Below are 21,147 nucleotides of genomic sequence, written 5' to 3'. Positions count from 1 at the left end.
GGAAACATAAAGTAAGAACAAAACAGAAAGGAGGAGGATGAGGTAAATGTGGACACATACCATACTCCAGCTGTAGCCTCCCACAAGGTAAATGCTGTCATCGAGCACTGCACAGCCAGGACCGCTTCGACCCTCCAAAATGGGAGTTTGGAGAATATTCCATTGGTCACCTTTTGGGTCATAGCATTCCACGAGCATTACATCAAGGTGGGAGAAACCTAAGTGACATAGCAAAATGGAACCATGTAAGAATAAACTCTCAGGGTCCTGATTCAAGGCTAGGCCTTCTTTTTTAAAAAGCTCTAGATCCAAGAAATAGATAATTTTGCCTCTAAAGGGACAAAAGTATAAATTTACTGGTGAAATTGGGAAACATGTTACAGGGATAGTTATGCCATTATGTTCATTTTACAGATGAGAAAACTGAGGGACAGAGAGAGGTAATGACTTGAGTAAGGCACGACGCAGCCAGCAAGTAGACAGGCTGAAGTTTAAACTCAGGCAAGCAGGCTTCGGAGCTCATATTCTTACAGACTAAACGGTATCACTTTTCCTAAATGAATATTTAACTCTCTCAAAATGTTTTAATTAACTAAAAACATGGTGTTCAGCATCTTTTACCTTTTTAACTCTTTATGTTTATAAACAACTATGATGAAGTGAGTGGTTTCCAATATCTACTAAGGATCAAGGTAGAGTAGGGGGCTAACTTCTGCTGAGGGCTTCTCCTCTCACCTCTGATGAAGTTTCTCAGTGGCTGGGGCAATAAGCAGGTGGCAGAGAATAACTTAAGTTCTTGGACTCCACTGGGACCCTGCTTTTAATTTAGGAAGTCAAAAAATCCTTGGGAAGAGCTTCATGGTCACAGAGCAGACCAAATCCTTAGTAATATTTTTCTTCTATCTAAATGCATGCAATGGCTATTTGCTAGCTGACAGTTACAATGCATACACTAAATTAATCAACCTACTGGGCTCTCCAAAGTAATTGAGAGATTGACCAAAAAGTAGAATAATTTTCATTCTGGAAGAGGTGGACAAATTCTTTCAGGCCACTAACTTCATACGTAAAATAAATCACAGCTTTGGGAACAGGAGAACGAAGGGCTTACTGGAATTCTGTGGCATATTCCTTTCCTTTACCATTAAGATTATTGATGATAATATATGTGAATGAGGATTGGGGCAAATTCCCAGTTCTGAAATTCTAATGGCATCACAGGAGGGTATGTATGCCTTCTCTGCGCCCAGTACATATATATGTTGACTGTAAGCCTCACAAAAACTACCAAGGAAAGGACAATTATCCCACTTTTATAGACATGAGGTTGAGTGTCTTGAGTAAGACCACACAACTACAAATGCATAACTGGGACCCAGATCCATACCTTTCCCTCTAAGCCATAATGCCTCCCTGAGCCAACCTAGTTTGATGTGTCTGTGTGTGTGTGTGTGTGTGTTATTTAGGTTGTCATTCCCCAAATCTTTCTGTTCTGGTATAACCTCAAGCATTAAGAGTTCCTAGAATGTTTAGTCATTATTATGCAAAAGAAATTAGCAGAAATCACATTTTAATGTAGAAAGCTACAAAGTTAATACTGCATACAAATATTTTGATGTAAAGGAATGGTGTATGGATTGAAATGAAGGAGCACCAGTGAGAGAGAAAAATAATATAAAAGGAAGAATTACAGCCACAAAGATAATCTCCCACTGAGGAGAGCACAAAGATGAACAGCATGGACCAGGATATTGACGTTTAGGACTGAATATGAACTTGGAAATATTTACATAAACATTAAGCCTGTGTGGTCTTTATTACGAGAGGGGTACATATGTATTAGGAAATCCGGAAAGGAATGTCTACTTTGAACCCAGTTTTTAGATGGGTGTACTACGGAAAAATAAATGCACAGATGGGCCTCAGCTACCACACGCGGATGGCCTGTTGCTCGTTTGGTTCAATTTCAAGGATCATGGCCGGCCAGAGCTGGAGGAGATTTTAGAGATCAACTAGACCAGTTTCTTCATTTTCAGGTGACAAGAGACTGTGGCCCGAAGCAGTTCGGGACTCTTCTCAACACCAGAGTTCTCTCTGTTTCCCTGTCGCACCCAGTGTGCTGCGCATGAGCATGAAATCACACGTGCACACAAACTACAGGAAGTTGTGGTCATAGACTTATATGGAGAAGGAAAGGAGCCAAACAAAACTCTAAAAATACTCTGTTTTAAATATTTTTTATTATAAAGCAAACAAAGAATTTGAGAGTCATAGAAGGTCTGGTATTCAACTCTTCAAAGAAATAATTCTAAATTTAGACATGAAATTCTATGAAATGTTCTTGTTAAGAAAAATCATGTATTAGCTTCTTTGTGCCTCTATGACTGAAGTTCTTCATGATTACTACAAAAAACAATTTTCTGGAAAAAATTTATTACTATAATTTTGGGGATAAGGAATAATTTATTTTACTGAACTCATTGTTACAACAAATTGTTCGTGCTTTAATGCTCTCGTTTTTTTACTTTCTGTTAACATCATTATTCATTTCTTTAATGTGTGTGGTAACTTAAAAATAATCCTATCTGCGGAAGAGCTAAAATAAATGCCTGCCCAAGGGTCCAGCTAATTTACACAGAGTCGATTTTATTTGGTCAACATGTTTTTTACTTGGTTAACTGTGATTATCTAACGAGAAAATCCCTTAGCAAGAAACATGAGATGCAAATGATATTGTGATTTAAGAAAAAAAAAAAAAAAGACCTTTCAAATGATTTCCTCCAATTGCATACAAGCGATCATTCATGACAGCCAAAGTGTGGATGGCGCGTTTTGTGTTCATATCTTGTTTTCGAGCCCAGACATCCATCACAGGGTCATAGCAATATAGCCAGGGGACATATTCTCCATTGTGTACACCCCCTGTGAATGAAACATATACATACCAGTCATGAAAGGGCCTTGGCACTGAACTTTGTAACAGAAAGTAGAGGAATGACTTGCCTGAAATGTATATTTTCCCATTGTGCACTGCTCCTGCGTGAGCCGCCAGAGGCTGAGGCAAAGAGGACACATAACGCCATTCGTTTGTTTCTAGGTTATAGCACTCCACGCTGGACAAATAGCCGGTTTCGTTCCTTCCACCAATAACGTATAAATGCTTGTCCAACCGACATGCATAGAAACTGGCTCTTCTACAATGAAAACAACAACCCGCCGTAAATCGCAAAAGGAGCTCAGTCAGGCCAAGGAGGTACATCCTGCTTTAGAAATGGTTGCAGGAACTTGGAAATCACACACACAGCTCCCTTCTAAATCTGAGACCTTTACAGTAATCATATGCATTGCCCACTCTGGTTAACATTTTTGGTATTAAAGTAACAATAGAGGAGAAATTCACCAACTCTGTTTCAGCTCCTTTTATCTTGCTTTTTGATACACCATTAAAGTGTTCACTAATGGTTGGGATATTTGGTACCTTGTAAGGATATCACAGCTCAGTAAGACAAAGTGAAAAATGAGGTAGATAATGTAACAATAATAAATTATCTTGACATTCACTTTTTTCATGGTCCTTCAAGGGTCATTGTTCCCAATTTATAAGAGAACTACATCATCAATATTTTTCTTCAATTATCATTTTTTTTCCTTCTCAGTACTACTGCAAATAGAGTAACTTTTGTGAACTGAATTTAGTGTTGAAATTTTGCTCTTACATAACCTATTGTAGGAATTTTAGTGATATGGTTTTTGGTGTTGCTTTTTACAAAGCTACGGGCTATTTTTTAGTCTCTTTTCCAGAGAGGCAATTTATTAAATTTTCCCATTATGCCTTCAAGGACCAAAGACACCAGCTGTACTGAAAGGACCAATTCTGAGGTAAACCATAAGATAGGAGTGAGATATTGAGGACCTGAATTAGAGTTTTATGGAAGACCTACAAGGGCTGATGCCAAAGATATTTTAAAGGAAGATATAAGACTTGGGAACTAGTAAGACATGAGAGCTGAGGGAGAACACATGTTCAAAGGGGACTCAAAAATTTGGAGGATGACTAGGTTGATATGTTGAGAAAGTCCTTGACCCTTTGCTTCTTTTATCTCGTTGCTGCTACTGGAATAATATAATAATATATCCCATGTGGGATAACACGTGGTCCAATACTGAGTAAGTACAGTGTTTAAGTGCCAAGCCCCTCAGAGAATATAATTTGTTTGATGACTGTATGGTCTTCATAAAAATTAGTGCCAAGACTCTTGGGCAATGTGAGTAGGAAGATCAAGAGTCCCTAGAGATTTTTTATCAGGAGATTTTCCAGGTTGTGTTTACAAAGTGCCAAAACCTCTGGGAAGCAGTATACAGCATCTTGATTAACAGTTGAGTCTCTGGAAGAGATTGCCTGGCTACATGATTTATTGGATGTGTGACCTTTGACATGTGCCTCAACCCCTCTTGGCCTTGGATTGCTCATCTGTAACAGAGGGATGTTAATGGTACCTTCCTTACAGGGTTATTTGCAAATACATATGTAAAGTGCTATCATAGTGTCCAGCATTTTGTTCATGCTTTGGAACCATCATTACCCAGATAAAAAAGTTTTTAGGGGCACCTGGGTGGCTCAGTCGTTAAGCATCTGCCTTCGGCTCAGGTCATGATCCCAGGGTCCTGGGATCGAGCCCCGCATCGGGCTCCCTGCTCCGCGGGAAGCCTGCTTCTCCCTCTCCCACTCCCCCTGCTTGTGTTCCCTCTCTCGCTGTGTCTCTCTCTGCCAAATAAATAAATAAAATCTTTAAAAAAAAAAAAGTTTTTTAAAAATCACCATTACCCAGATAAAAAAGTTTTTAAAAATCAGCCATCAAGATGTTTGCAAGGAAACTTTTCCTAGTAATATTGTAAAAGAGTTAAATTCTTTGTTTGTTTAGGTGATTTATTACTATATCGGTAATGGTATAGATGGTGATGTATTTGGTTTGTTTTAATTTTTTCCAGCTTTATTGAGGGATAATTGACAAATAAAATTGTAATATATTTAAAGTTACACTGCAGTGATTTGATATATGCATACATTGTGGAAGGAGTCCCACAATCAAGTGAATTAACACATCCATCACCTCACATAGCTACTTTTTTTTTTTTTGGTGAGAACACTTAAGATCTACTCTCTTAGCAAATTTTAAGTATACACTACAATATTAACTATAATCATCATGTTATACATTAGATACTTGGGACTTTTTCATCTTATAACTGAAAGTATGTACCTTTTGACCAAGCTCTCATTTCCCTCATCCCCTAGCCCCTAGCAACCACCATTCATTCTGCTTCTGTAATTTTGACTTTTTTTTTTTTTTTAGATTCCACATATAAGTTTGGAGAAAGGTATTTGGAAGAAGCTTTTAGTTGGATTATCAGAGCAATCATTAATTTAAAAATTTTGAGATTTCCTGTTACAGAGAAGTAAAAACCCATTTAAATATAATACTAGTTATAATATAGGTTAAATATAATATTAGGTTATAAATATTAGGTTAAAAACAGTTGCAAAATTAAGTGCCCACAGATGTCCATTGCTTCCTTCTATTTCTCTAACCAGATTTCAGTTGTTCTCTTATTGAATATGATAGGGTCATGGTTGTCTTACAAGTGCTTTTGTCTTCTCAGTTAAAATGTATCATTGGAAAGAGACATGTCTACAAGAATAGACCAAAGGAACACAGATATTTTTTTGCAATGTGGACACAAGAGTAAGTCAGTATCCCTCTTCCATATGAGCATTCTATAACAAGTCTTAGAGCCTCTGAAATAATTTTACTAATGGGCCATCTTTAAATAATTTGGATTATGTGGGCTGTAAGGTGTTGCATTCTTGCATGCGCTATATACTGGTCTAGAGGAGAAAATGCCTGTTACTCATGACAAGTATGAAAACCCTCCATTAAATAAGTTTAGATAATGGAGAATAAGAGCAAGATCTCTTCATGGTAGTGTGAACTCCTTTCATCCTAGTCTAAATTTCAGTTCTCTCACTTTGTCTGTCCTGGTTCCTTCCTTCCTCAGTGACACTGAGTGAGCCTGTCAGAACTTGCTCTCTTTTTAGCCAAGATTTTCTTAATTTGGATGCTTCATGTGTACTCCTAGCTTTATCCACACAGTGTCACTGTTAGGATCTAAATGGAAAAAAAAATCAGTAGGTTTCACTTCCTGACTAAAAGGGCATTTTTATGTAGAAATTCCAATAGTGAAGACTCTGAGCCTAGGACTTATCCCCTTGCATGCCCAAAGTGAGAATTCATGAAATGCATTATAGGAGCACTGGATAGTTAATGGTCTGTCAGCAACTGTGAACCTTTGCTCCAGGCTAAAATTTTACCATACCAGGTCTCTCTTGGGAGTGCTCCCTGCCCACCCCCCACCTCATGAAGAACCACACAGGATTAGGCTCTCTGGGGCTTTTTTTGGAAAAGTAAATTCCAGATTACTGAAGATTTTTAAATGGGATTACACTATTTGTATTTCCAATTATTCATCTCTCTCCTCAAGCCCCTCCTCCCCCAACGCCAGAGGCAATATTCAACGCATTGTGGTCAGTTAACAGGAGACTACCAGCAACTTCTACAAACATACTTTGAACCCTGCATATTGTACAGGTCTTTACTAGTTCTGACCCTTAGGGTGGTCAGTTTATATACTAAAGCATGAGACTGAATTACTAGAACCTTAGCTCAATTCTTGACTTTCACCATCAGATTCAAATGGCAACAGATTTTTCAAATAGAATTTCACGTTGTTTCTTGTAAAGCTTCTAGAAACAAAATATTTAAATTTGGAAACAATTTTTTATGTATTTCCTTCTAGCTTTTCTCTTACCCTGTGAAATATAAACTTTGTTGTTAGTGCTCTCCAAACTGCTTTTTCTTTTTCATCTTTTTTTTTTTTCCTACACTAGCTAGGAGGTAAGATCTCCATATAAATAATACCCAAAATGTCTATTTTTGCTGGAAAATAATGTAAAGTCATCAAAGCGTTTCTATTGATCCTAGTTTCAACTTTTAACCTCTTTTCACTGAAGAATCAAATCCTACATCTGAGACCAAAATAACTCAGTAGCATTACATTTAAATGTATATTTTCCTGCAATTATTTCACAGGTAGCAGGGATACAATTCGCGAGTTAGTTTTGAGTAAACCTAGAGGCAGTGTGCCCATTGCCCTGTTGGACTGGGTGGGAGGGGCATATTCTGCACTTTTATTATAGCACGCCTTAGGAAGCTCTGATTAGGTAAGATATCCTAGGAGTCTGTCCAGCCAGCTCTAAGAGTGGGTTACCCCAGAGGTGGTTTTCAACATGTTTCTATTATTCTCAGTTTGGTAATTTCTCAGCATAACCATTTCTCCTCGGTTTTTTAGCAACTAATGGAAGGAGGGAGGTGGGGCAAGTTCTGGTGAGCCTGATTCATGATCTATACAATGCAGAATTAACTCATTGAAATGTTTCAAGAGACTTCTTTTTGGATCTGAAGGGTGTCTCATATATTTTCTTCTTCTTTTTTTTCTTCTTCGTTTAATCACCAATTAAGCCACGCCAGTCACTGATCACACTTGCTACTTAGAATGGAGGCTTGGCAATGACAGAAAAATTTCATTTTAAGTTATGGATTGCTGCCTGGATCAACCAGCGCATAGGAGATCTGGAGCTAGAAGACTGACTGGGCATTTGTGAGATCTGCCTTTTCCCGCTCAGCTCTGTAAGGAGCTCTTTATTTGGTCTACCGAGTTGATTGTTCTAAATCTAAAAAAAAAACTTCTCTTACTAGGGACCTGACATGATATACCATAATGACTTAGAAAGAAACGTTAAACAGTCCATCCTGTCAACGGTGGCTGCCGGGCGCCGGCAGACCATGGCAGGTCTTTTTATCAGGTCAATGAGCTGCTAAAAATTGTCTAAGTAGGACCCCGCCATGATGGGCCATAGTGCCTCAGAGGAAGTCATTATAGAATATCAAGTAAACAATACACATTTAGAAAAATTACTAATTAGGTTTTGCAGCAATACTTCTCATCCTTAGGGGCTCTACAGTGAGATAATTGACCGCGACGTGAGTTATGCCTCCCAAACTGAAGGCGTGAAGGTTAATTATCATGGTGTGCAGCCCCCAGCAAAGGGGACCGTGGTGATGAGATGCTGCCATTTCAAACATATTGCTGATATTTATTTTAAAAAAATATTTTTTTTTAAGTAAAACTTCTTGGAATGGTTTTGATTAAAGGGTGAAGTGATGCAGCCACAATAAGAGCAACCAAGAAATAACCCCAAAGGGAGAGAAACAAGGCTCACTGGAGAAAGACATCAGGAGGCTATCGTGCATACAGGTATGTGCAAGACGGGGGGCGGAGAAGGGTGTCAGGATATTAGCTGACTTAGAATTATTCCTCGAGGTACGTTTGAACTACACATTCCTAAAAGTGTCTGTGGTCCTTATATCGTGCCTCATCATTTCCAATGTACAGTTTTTAGTCTCCCGAAAGGCGGTTTTAATATATTTATAGGGAACAGAGCGTTAGATACAGAGTTTTCTCCTAGCATTGCTACAGTAATGCACATTTTTGAATCAATGATATTACCTGAGAACTTCCTGTTCACTTGGAATTTATGATAAGGATCTAAGCTGATCTTAGTGTGATCTAACTGAATGTTTATAAAAGAGATGTTAAGGTGAAGAGTCATGAGGGAAACAGGAAAGAAAATTATTTCTTCAATAATTCAGTTGAGAAGAAGAAATAAGTTGCAGCTTATTGTTATTATATTGGATACTTCGCTCGAGAGGATGCTGAAGTATTATTTGAAAAGAATCGAGGGCTCAAAATTTATTTTTTTAAAAGATTTTATTTATTTATTTGACAGACAGAGCCAGAGAGCACAAGCAGAGGGGAATGGCAGAGGGAGAGGGAGAAGCAGGCGCCCTGCTTAGGGAGCCCGATGCGGGGCTTGATCCCAGGACCCTGGGATCATGACCTGAGCCGAAGGCAGATGCTTAACCGACTGAGCCACCCAGGCACCCTGAGTGCTCAAAATTTAGCATGGGAATTTGCATGTGCATGTTAAGATGTGGCCTCCTGTAGGTAACAGCAGGAGAGGCAAAATCTGTGTGAATGTAGTAGCCACTTACCCCTTGGCAGCTGGGAGACAGGGGAGAGAGAAACACCAAGTACATAAAAAACCGAGATGACAGCTTGCAAAACTTTTTTTTTTTTAAAGCTAACAAAGGACCTCTTCTTGAATGTATGATGGGAGGAGAGTTGAGAGGGCAAATGTCAAGGATTTGAGTTAGTGAGACTGGAAAATTTAATACTTGCAATTTCTGCATCAAAATGGATACCACTGTAAGAATGGTGTTTTATATTTATATATAGGATTTAAGTATATTACCACTGAGAAAAGTGGGAGGGGCGGTGAGATTTTAGCTCCACTTGCCAAAAAGCCAAAGCAATGTAGTAACGGAAGACAAGTCCTACAATTTTTTTCTTCCTCTGTTAGAACCAGTAATTGACTTTTTGATTATTTTTCTCCATTGAGTTAACAAAGTAGTTATTCTAAATTGGCCAGGCCAAATTTTGCATTCTTTCATTGGCTCCGTTTAGCATAATTTATCACAGAAAACCATTCAGCATCCACGCTTCCTGTAAAGCAGCCACGAATGTTTCAGACATACGAAATAAACACTTACCTTTCTTGCATGGGTGGAAGTTGTATCCAGCTATTAAATCGAGGATCATATCGGCTGACAAAATTTGTACTGTGTTTTCCTGTAAAAATATATTTGAGACATTTAAAACTTAGATTCCTTTGTTGTTTTGAACATTTAATAGTGTTTATAAGATGTCTCTGTTCTCAGGTGTAACACAGAGATGAATTAAGTTGGAGGGACCATCTAACACAGTCTGAGAAGCAGGAAGTCCGTGGAAAAATAAATGTGCCGCCTCAACTATTTTTCCTTTTTCCTTCTCTTATCTTCCATTTTCCTTTTCCTTCTTTTTTTCTTTCTTTCTCTCTCTCTCTCTCTCTCTCTTTCCTTTTTTTTTTGGAAGGAGTCAGAATAAAACAAAGCAATGAGTTTAAAACCAGCAAAATGCTGGGGTGACTTGAACAGAAGTCAGAGGCGTAACGAGGTCCAAATCCGGTGAGCCTTGTGTACTGGTATATAATGGTGCCTTCTGTTACAAGAACAGTAGGAGGCCACTGGAAGGTTTTGAGCAAATGAGGAACATGGCCTAATTTCTCTCTTACAGAGGTCACTCTGGCTGTTGTGTGAAGACCAGACTATAGAGGGGCCACTCTGGGAGCAGGGGAGCTGTCAGGAAGCCATTATAACAGTCAAGGCAAGAGCTGATGGTGGTTTGAATGAAGGTGGAGACATTCAGATACGGCCAAGTTTGGGATCTATTGTCCGGGCATAGCCGATAACATTTTCAGATAGATTGAAGGTTGGTATGAGAAAAAGTAAGTAATTAAGGATGGCTGCCAGATTTTTAGCCTGAGTAACTAGATGGAAGGTCATGAAATTTGCTGAAGTAGGGAAGACCAGGCAAGAGCAGTGTGGGGACTGGTAAGAGAAACCACTAGTTCTGTTTTGAACTTAGCCTTGAGAGGCCTACGGGATCTCAGAGTGGAAGTATGTGGTGGGCCACTGGCTTACTGAGGCTGCAGAAGCAAACTTTACAGTCATTGGTCCAGAGATATTATTTAAAATCATAGAACAAAATGAAACCCTTTAGGCAGAAGGTATGGACATGAAAGATAATGGGTCCTGGGATTGAGCCCTAGAATACAAAAAGAAAAACCAGCAAAGGAAAGGAATTGTCAGAGAGAGGAGGAAAAGTACGATATTTTGGAAACCATGTCAAAGAGTGCTTCAAAAAGACAAGTGAACAACTGAAAATTGACCGTAGGATTTGGCAACATGGAGGCTGGTGGTGGCCTTGATAAGTGTTGATTCAGTAGACACATAGGGACTCCTCAAGACAGACTAAGATCTAAGAGAACAGATGTAAGAGGAAGGCAATGCTTCTTAGGACTTTTGTCACAAAAAGGAGAAGATGATAGCTGGAGGATGCAGCATTAAGAGAAGGTTTTGCTTGGTAGTTTGGTTGTGTTTTTAAGTCCAGAAGTACCGGAAAGTCCTTGAGCAGGCAAGTGAGAATGAGAAAAAGGCCTTAGATTGGAGCAGAAATAGGAGGGAAGAGAAAATAATAGGAGGGAAGAGAAAATACATGGGTAGCAATGGAGATAAGTGGCACTAGACTCGGTTGTGGCAAGATGAAGATTTTATCTTCTGATTGCTTCTATTCTCAACAAACTACGAAGCAAGGCCATCAGCTGAGAGTGAGGAGGAAGGTTTTGGAGAAAGAGGCATTTGAGGAGAGAGAAAGCATGAGATAGCTAACTTGGAGGGTGGGAGAGTACACTGACCAAGGAAATTTGGTGGGGTTGGCTAGTAGCCAGTATTCTCCATCCACATTTAGTCACTCAGGTACAGGGAGGAGGAGGAAGAGTGTTGGGCTTAACCAGGGCCAGAGCTTTACCAGGCAGGCATAATGGAAGGAGAGATGGATGCAAGGGCTGCAGGTATATGCACTAATGTGATTACAGGGATGGGCAACATAAGGCCAGTGAGGAGGGAAGTAAGGATATCAGTGAGAAAGTATTAGGGGAGAGTGAAGAAAGTGGCATGTCCAGGATGAGCAGAGAGCTGCCACATAAAGGGGCAGCGGGTGGTAAAACCTGACGACATCCTTTAAAGTGGTGGGTTTTAAGGTTGTGGGAGTGACAACAAAGAGGTAGTAGGAATCTACCTGCCTCCAATAATATGAAGTTCTGGGTCAGGTTGGGGAGCAGAACCCAGTGCCCATTAGAGAGGCTGGCTGGGAAAACAGTACTCTCATAAGATTGCCAGGTTTTCACTAAAAGAGAATGGAGGTGACCATTCAGAAGAGAGTTTAAGGATTCTGGGGGTTTTGTGGATGTGATATCATTGAGTTCCAAGGACCTTGTGAAAGGGTCTGGATGGTATGATTGGGTGGTAAGTTAAATTTTATTTGGGGGTATACAGTAAGAGTTAAGAGTTCCAAGAGTGAGAATGACTCAAAAGACTTGGATTCCACAAAGGGAGGCTCCAACTCAAGGAAGGATTACATCTAGAGTTGGTTTATAAGGGAGTTTTTGTAGAATTTGCAATCATTTCACTCTAGAAAAAAAAATATTCTTGATAGGTTCCAAGGTTAATTCCCCAAAGCACCTGAAGATGAATGTTGTTAATAGGAATGTAGAGCATACTTGCCATATATAAGAATGTTCCTCTATGAAGTTTGGTTTAGAATTTTCATTTGGAGGAAGACATCTGCCTCTTTTCAGGAATGGGGCAGAGTGCCTTCTGGTAGAAATGAGCTATGTTTGCTTTGGTTGTATTGGTAGCGGCCTTCACTCATAGAAAAGGCTAAGCAGGGATTGGTGTGATACTGATAGAAGATGAAGAAAGACTTTCCAGGGGCAGGGTCAATGGTGTGAAAGAGGGGTGAGGACCGAGGACTGGGGAGAGAAAAAGAAGGAAGGCATTCTGGAGTTGGCAAAGGATGTGTGGAGGGGATAATGAACCTCAGAAGAAATGAGTGTGGTGGCAAGAGGAAGATGAGCTAAAAAGGAGTTATTTGTTCCTTCCTTGTGGCTTCTTTTGGGACTTTACCAGCAGCTTGAGAGTGGTGGCCATATGCAATGGGATTTTGGATTACTCCACTCCTTTAGTTTCTTCTCATCTTTTCCATTTTTTCCTAACTCTTCCCCAATTTCTTCTCTTTGTGTGATGATGTCCTGTCACCTGACACCATTGTTGACTATCCCTTAAGTGATAGGTAAATGGAGCATGGGATGGCAGTTTTCAGCCAGTGGTGAAAGGGAAGAATGGGGAAGGGAAGGAAGTTTCCTCCAGGCAGTGTTTTTGGGAGTCAATCATTAGGAAGGACAAATGTAAATCGGTTTTCTGTAAGCTGGGGCACTGACAGAATATATGCATATGTATTAGAATATTATAATGCATTCCAATCACTAATGACATGAAGGGAGTTAATAGGATTTAATATCTATAGCTGACTAGAAAAGCAATGTATGTGTCCTGTTTAAATTTCCAGTAAGTAATATGTTTTATGATTTCAAATTTTGGTCTTGTAATCAAGATAATAGATAAATGAAATTATATTTGTATTTTATGAGTACATACATGTTTTATGAGCATGTATTAAAATTTACAATTTTGTATTTCATTCAAAGACATGCATCTCAGGCATCATTTTCAGAAGAACTGAAGTTTAACTTAAGATTTCGTCTTTGGAACTGACATATCCAAAGCATTTGAATTCATGGATTTTTAATTTTTCCTCCCTGGTAGCAATGAAATTAAAGTTATACATTATCATAGGATTGCTATTCTTTATAAGTTTTGGTATTAACTGCTTACTTTTTAATTGCATAATTGTATTATAATATGAAAATCCCATATTTTTGAGATGATTGAGTCCCTGCATGGTTTTCTAAATGAGAAGTGATGAAGAGTTCCTTGGGAATAAGAGCCACTTTCCACTGTGATACAATACTGACTTAATTTCACAAGACCAAAGGCAAAAACATGATTGTTATTTAGTATCTAACAAAATACATATGTCTGCGTGAGGGGGAAATGTTATACAATGGTTCAACACCAAGGCAGACAGACCTAGGTTGGAATCAGCCCATCTTTGTGCAAGCTGCGTGTCCTGGCAAGTTCTTTCGCCTCTTCGGGCTTGGACTCCTCATAGTAAAACTAGAACAATCATGCAACAGGCCTCCCAGGATGGTTGTGAGGATTAAGTAAAATTATGCAGGTGAGTGCTTAGCGAATTCCTGGGAAATAATTAGTACTCAATAAATACTACTGTTCATGGTTAAAAAAAAGGGGGGGGGTAATCAGGTATGGTTGACCAGATGAAGCCACATGGAAAATGTCTAAAGGATTGTGGTAGAGGTGTGTTTGCTCCCTAGCCCAGATACCTTTACCAGACTGGTGCTGTGCTCCCCAGGTTGCTCACTGTCCTAGCGGCTCCCTCTCTGGGGAACTGCTGTACACTCCATATCCCTGCCCACCCTCCCCCTGACCTGGGGGACGCCTCAGCCAATGACTGAGTGATTGACCCAGGTACAGAAGACTGGCCTGCCTGCCTCCTGATGGGACCAATTCTCCTCTGTTTAGGAGAGCCGAATCAGTGGCGCATCAGCATTTGCCCACATCTATTCAAATGGCTTCATGTGCCAAACACATCAGGGACAGAATGACTCAGCTTTGCGGGTAGGACTCCCACAGCTCTAAAAGGGGGTCTAACAGAAAAAGAGTTAGCTGCCAGGGCCAAATTGAGAGTAAACGTAAAATTAAAGTTTTACTAAAATTCAATTCTGAGCCTCCTGGTGGCTCAAGCAAAAGAAGAGAGACACGTTAAATCACACAAATGTATCAGTGGCAATTGTCCAAAGCACACAATGCCTCAGTGCTACGGTCTGGCAAGAATTTGTCACATAGCTCTTCACATGGGGGGCATGCTGAGTAGTGACAGCGACAGGTGTCTCTGCAGTAAATGCAACACTGTTTTCTATAGTCTTTTGTTGCGGCATATTCATTGAGGGCTTTCAACTGAATTCCTGTTCCTCTGAGGGGTGGGGGAAGGCAAATCGGTGCGGTCCAATGGCACAGTTTTATGGGAGTCTGAATTAGTTCGGAGATAAAACCTTGACTCTCTAGACCAGACAAAGGAATACGCCCATTATGCTCTTCCCTAACCACCCTCCCCCACCCAATCTCTCAGCTATGCTTGATAAGACCTCGGGGAACAGTAAGCAGATGTAGGTTATTTTGAGGAGGAGGGGCATAACCCTGGGAGCAGGTTTTCTGTGTCGCTGAAAAGGTCTGTCTCAGAGGCATGGGAAGTTCATGGTGTTTTGTGAACACCAAGTGGTCGCACCAAGACTGGCATTTTAACAGAGGCCTGCTCCACCTGGGACGGGAGGCGGGCTAAGAGAGTATGGTCCCCAGAAACAGGACTTTGCAGCCTTCTCTTGTCACGTGTGAGTTCTAATCTGGCCTTCGAAAAGACTGTTCGGCAGAGTTTTTGCTTAGATAAACCTGATGGCTGTGCCCTGTTCACTTACAAAGGCTCTATTCAGTTCAGATCACTTTGGAGGGAGAATAGGTTAAGCAGTAAATGGGGAGCTTACAGTGGATTGTACATCTGCCAGCATTTTTTGGGGACACATCAAGTCTGTCACTGCAAAGGTAAATTAGAGGAGACATATTAACTATCCCTTTTGTTCCTGTTCTAAACCTGTTTCTCACAAAGCTCAGGAACTGTCCACTTTGGAACGCTCAAGGATTGGAACCAACAAAGCTGCAGGTTTTGAGAAAGAACGTCCTGCTCTCCTCAAAGAAGTGTTCTTGGAGGTTGGCCTGGGTTGTTTTCCTGGAAGATTTTCTAGAGTGAACAGATGTAACAATTTTCTATAATTTGCCTTGGTGCAGATGCTGAAAGAGAGGATTCACAATAAAATATATGCAGTATATGTAATTTCGCTTGGATGTTCTGGGGTTTTCAAGTAAAAATGTGTACCTGCAAGCTGTTTTATGGTTTCTCGGTCGTAATGATCTCTGTTACACAGAAGGCTACAACCGCAAGTCCTCCTTCATGTGCAAGCGCTCCAAAAATATCTTGATAATTTTGCGTATTCTGCAAGGCACAGTGTTCTCCCCGTGTTGGCTTGGGAAGTGTGTTAAAATGTTCAATTTCTCTTTGCGATAAATTTCTGAAGTAATCACATCAACAGGGAAGGTGGTGGATAGTCTTCGAAAGGAGCCCTTGCAAAAGGTGCAGCCCCCCGACTGGGTCTCAACAAAAGCTGCAAAGGAACTTCAACTGGGCATATGAGTTGTGACCGCAGATAAAGCTTATTTATGGAAACTGCCTTATTGTACTGATAAAATGGGAGAAAAGTGGTGGGGAAGGTGGTGAGGATTCTTAATAGCTGCAGCTTGCTACCTGCCTCTAGGGAGTCTGTGCTTATGCTCGTGGCATTCCTCAGGGGATGGATAAGGAGAGGGGCTGGGGCATCACTGCGAAGCCAAATCCCCAGACAGTCAATGAGCGAATGCTCTGCTGCGTGCGTCCTCTGCCGGCTCAATGGTTGACCCTGCCTCCAATTGTCAGCCCAATTTACCGACTGTTTCATTTGTCCCTGCGCACAGACATACATTTTCCACAGTAATTACGAAACGGGCTGCTCCCGGCGGCGCCTTCCACAACACACATACTTGTTGAGTTCAATAGTTACCATTGGGGTTCCATTGGTCCTCTCCACCCAGCACAAACAAGAAGTTTTCTACCTCCACAACGCAGTGGTGGGCACTGTTGTACGGCATAACTGGAATTGAGGGGGGAAGAAAAAGACGCGTGAAATTCTTCACCTTAGGACTTGATACTTTGGCTCCCTGGTTATTTGCTTCCACCAAAGGGCATAACATGTGAGAGTAAGTCGGAAGGAAGAAGAGAGCATAAGCAGCAGAGCGGGGCACCCACCCATCCACAGTGGCTCAGCCGTGTGTTCCCAGCAATCTCAAACCCAACCCCTTTTGACTAATTTTACATAATATTATTCCGCAAATTAGTCAAGGACAACCTGTCATGCTGCTTTCGATTCTTAAGTTCTCCTCACCTGCCTGATGATGGGGATCGCATTCTAAAGCAATGATGGATCCTCCCAAATGGTCAGGGCTGGGGGTTACTGCTTGGAAGAAATAACCCTGCATACACTTGGAGCCATGAAGATGCTCTGCCCAAACTTGGTTTGCTGGCAATCTTTCCATAAACAGACTCGGGGTGCTTGGGAGCTTTCTATTCCACAGCAATGAGCAAGCTGAATTTCCATACAGTTTTAAGTTTTTAAATTAAGGTCCTGCTGATTTAATGCCTTCTCCAAATGTATACGCTTAATCTCCTGTACAATATCATTAGCAGCACACTCACACGTTTCCTATCTATCTGCTTAGGAGCTCTTCTGGAACAAAGATAAAAACCGTCAGGAACATCACAAACATCCATTCCCTTGGTCTCGTCCCCCCCCCCCCCGGCCCCAGTGTGGTGGTTGCGAGGAGGGCGTGTTCTTTAGAAACCCACCAAAGCCAGGTTTCTCTGTATTTGTCTGTTCTCATTTACATTTTCTTTCGGGGACACGCACAGTGTGAGACTAGGACAGCCCTGTCACCCCATGTGCAGTGCAGTGCAGTGCTGGTCTCTGCTATTATCATATCATATGGCAAATGTAAACTCACACAGAATTAGTTATCATATCACATGCGGTGGTTTGGACCCAGTGACACCAGTAGGAAAAATGATGTCCTTGTTCAGCTCATCATATGGGCACCTTAAATCTAGGTGAGGACAAATGGGGAGGTGATGTGCATGTTCAGGCAGGGAACTTATTGCTTGACACGGATCAACAGAGCACTTAAGAAACCAGTGCAGTGGGAAATCAATATGAGTCAGGGCCAGCTCTTTGTGCTCTTTTGCCAATGCCGAAAGAGAGAGAGCCTATCTTATGGCCAACTTATTTTGGATGATATATATCTCTCATTTCATTTTGTTTTTCCTACCTTTTATTTTTCTCAGAATGCACTTATGCTGGCTAAGATATGTAAATACAACGAATAGCTTTGAAATCTATAACATAGCTTCTGAAAGAGCAAATCAGATCATTTAAGCTTCTTACTAAAGGATTTTAGGAGTTTGGGTTATTTTATTAGTTATTTATTTTTTACTATGAATATTCATTGTTTTTGAACTTATATCTATAGTGCCAGAAGGCCTTGGTACAGAAATCCCTGATTTCTGTGATAATGTGGAAATTGGATGTGGATTTGTGTGGTCCGTGGATTTGTGTGTGGTCCATTAATTAGGTCACTGACTTAGGGAATCATCCTGGGGATGTCCTTTTGCCCCTTAACCCTCGGTTATCTCTTTGGAAAATGCTTTTAACCACACGGCTCTGCAGAGATACCATACAGCTTCTCAGAATCCAGTGGGGCAGAATATATGTTGGGTTCGCCGACCAACTAAGATGGAATAGGTTTTGAACATTAAAAAAAAATTAATTATCATTGTTTAGATTATGATCCTAGTTCCAAAATAGCAAACGGAAATCTATGCTACTCATACGTGATGTATATTGTGTATATTGTGAGCAGTCTGGTGCTACCCAGTTCATCATCATGTCGTCTGGGCAGTGTAAGCTCACAGTGTTGATTATCATCTGCATGCATCTACTCACATGGGGTGCGAGCACAGGAATAGAGGCTGTAACCAACTTACGTTATGACTTCCACTCTTTGGATATTTAAATTTTTGGTCAGCTCAGTGCCCAAACCTTATAGGTAATGAAAACCTGTATTAGCATCTTTTTAACTAGAGGTCCAGTTTGATCATAAAGCGCAATCTCTGAAAATATAACAACACTTGCGTTTTGTTCTTGCCATTTATTTGCTCCCATTCAGGCAAGCAGAAATTAAGTGAAGGAAATAATACATGATTTATTCTTAAGCCTCTTTTTCATTTGATTACCCCTATTGTTATGCTTTATGCAAACAAATGAAACTATTGCCCTAAACTATCCAAACCTTCGAAATAAGAGAGAAGCTCTTTGAAGTCCTAATATAAAGGCTACTTGAAGGCATTCCCATTTTTTACTCTTGTTTTTAAACCTTCTGTGCTATATTTCTTGGCTGAGTATTCTAGTATTCTCATTCCTGAATTACTGTCTTTTCTAAATTATCACCATGAATCGAGAGGCTATAAATACACACAAATAACTCTTTGAAATTATTCTGAATGTGAAACGTTCCAAATTTATTAGAAAAAATCTATATTAAATCAATGTTCGAGTTTTGCAAAAGACCTAATTTGACTTCTGATTAAACCTGAAGCAAAGCAAAATAAATAGGGCAGTGAGCGAGAGCACACATCTGTCTAAAATGGCACTGGGTACTGCACGTATTGATTACCTTTTAAATAACAAGGGATACATGCCTGACCCTTTCCAGCATTCTTGAGAGGTGGACGCCGGCCTTGCCCTCACAGGCAGGTATTGGAGGAGAAGTTTGTACTCGTGTTCATATATAGCCCAGTGCGAGTTTTTAGCGTGTCAGTCAGTGAGTTAGAGGGAAAGGGTAAAGAGAAGCTAATCAGGATGAAATGAGATTAAAGGCTGTCTAATTTTACAGCAACTGTGATCCATCAGCCACTGTGAAAGTGACAGTGGAAATGAATGATGGAGACAGACAGGTGGGGCTGTACATTTCACTGATTTATCCTCAAATGCACTGGGCCTTATTTTATTGAGTGAACATGACCGCATTTATCATGACTGTCATCTAAACCCACTTCCCTCCATTTAAAAAGGTCACTTTACTCAGAGGGAGTAGGAAAGAGGCACTTTCAAATCAGATTTAAAATCTCATAACACGTGTTTATAAGGCCCTTTGTGAGAATTCTAAACTTTACTAAACAAACTAGAAGTGCCAGAAGGAAAGGCTGGGGTGGGGGGCAGGGAAGCCAGAAAACTGAAAAAGAAGAAACCTTTGGTCACCTAAGGGAACACATTCATGTAGTCTCTGAATCAGAAGCAATTTGTACCATGTTTCCCTTTCCCGCCCCAAACACCTGATACTCTATTCTAGTCTAGGACGTTAAATAAAACATTTACATTTAGTATTTTTAATTAAGAAAGTGGGAAGCAAGTAACACTATAAAATAAACTTGGACAGGATATTAAGTCACAGTATTTACTCTGCAGAATGACTAATCATCACACACTCAAGAGATGTTAGCAATTGTTATAAGCGGCCCAATTTACTTATATACCTGTTAATTGTTTTCTCCTAAGTTTAAGGCCACACAAAAAAAATCTCAGTTACACAAAGTCTTTTACCCCCTCCCTGTACCAGCGCAGTAAAGTGTCCTAGAGTGTTACATACAAAATTGGACTTCGTGGATATGACAAAGGAGAGTCAAACCTTCAGAGTGTTTCGTGTTCCTTTTCATACTACTAACCACCATTTACCAAACATTTACCATGTGCCAGATACTGTTCGGGTGCTATAGATAGAGATAGAGAAATTAAATACGTAATTATATCCGTGTATAGTTTTCTATATTGTATCTCCGAAAATATAACAACACTTGTGTTTTATTCTTGCCATTCATTTGCTTCCATTCAGGCAAGCAGAAATTAGTAAATGAAATCATATCTGATATTATAATACATGATAAAATGCAATACGTGATAAAATGTACCAATGTTTTATTTACCTATATCTTTCATTTAATACAACGAACTTCAAGGGAAGCATTACTCATTTGTTTTATCTTGATAAGGCACACTGAGGCCTTGAGAGGTTAAGTCACTTGTTGAAGGTCATACTCAGCTAATGAACGGCAGAGAGAGAACCCGAACACAGGGAAAACTGGATCCCAACCCACACTCTTGTCCATTTCACTCTACTGATTTTCAATAGGTATGCTCATCCAACCAGCAAGTAATTACTGAGTACCTGTGTGTTCAATGATGGTGCTCCTGAAATTTCTGTGTAATTTTTTGTATTGAATCATATTTTAAAAGTTTATTATTTTCATATTGAAAGGAATCTTTAATTAGAGCAAGTGGACACTCCTCTATTTTTTTTTTAAATAAATCCAGGTATTCAAATAGTTAGTTTTCTTAAAGTAAGGTATGGTTGTTTGACGAAGCCAGTGTTCAGAAAAACACTGAATAGTCAGCCAGTTAAGGATGGGTAGAGTCTATTGGTGGAGAGTTTTTATTTTTTTAAAAAAACACTGAGGTCATATTTCGACCTTGTAAGCAGATTCAAAGCATCTTGGGTATAGAGGCGCTTTTCCTGACATATGAAACGTGCAGGGGGCTTGTTGTATTTATGTAAAGTCTTATCCTGTTAGAGATCCACATTACCCTGTTTCCTCCCATATATGCCTAAGGAATATATATCTCTTCCAGCAGAAAGTATAGGTATC

At 40.1% G+C, this 21,147-nt stretch overlaps 1 protein-coding gene across 2 annotated transcripts in view; it reads right to left on the bottom strand.

Moving 5' to 3' along the window:
* KLHL14 (kelch like family member 14) overlaps nt 1-21,147 on the bottom strand; it is a 93,995-nt gene that overhangs the window by 4,458 nt on the left and 68,390 nt on the right. For both annotated transcript variants that reach the window (XR_013443341.1, XM_078060461.1), the window contains exons 3-7: nt 16,400-16,489; nt 9,729-9,807; nt 3,004-3,194; nt 2,764-2,922; nt 61-218 (exon numbers count right to left, since the gene is read on the bottom strand). Coding sequence is in view for 1 of the 2 variants with exons in the window: in XM_078060461.1 (XP_077916587.1) it covers nt 61-218; nt 2,764-2,922; nt 3,004-3,194; nt 9,729-9,807; nt 16,400-16,489 (677 nt within the window). In the remaining variant the exon portion in view is untranslated. The remainder of the gene's footprint in view (nt 1-60; nt 219-2,763; nt 2,923-3,003; nt 3,195-9,728; nt 9,808-16,399; nt 16,490-21,147) is intronic.

The sequence above is a fragment of the Halichoerus grypus genome, chromosome 13 (genome assembly GCF_964656455.1).
Source record: "Halichoerus grypus chromosome 13, mHalGry1.hap1.1, whole genome shotgun sequence".
NCBI lineage: Eukaryota > Metazoa > Chordata > Mammalia > Carnivora > Phocidae > Halichoerus > Halichoerus grypus.
The sequence above is the reverse complement of the archived record's forward strand: the minus strand, read 5'-3'. Positions and strand labels throughout refer to the sequence as shown.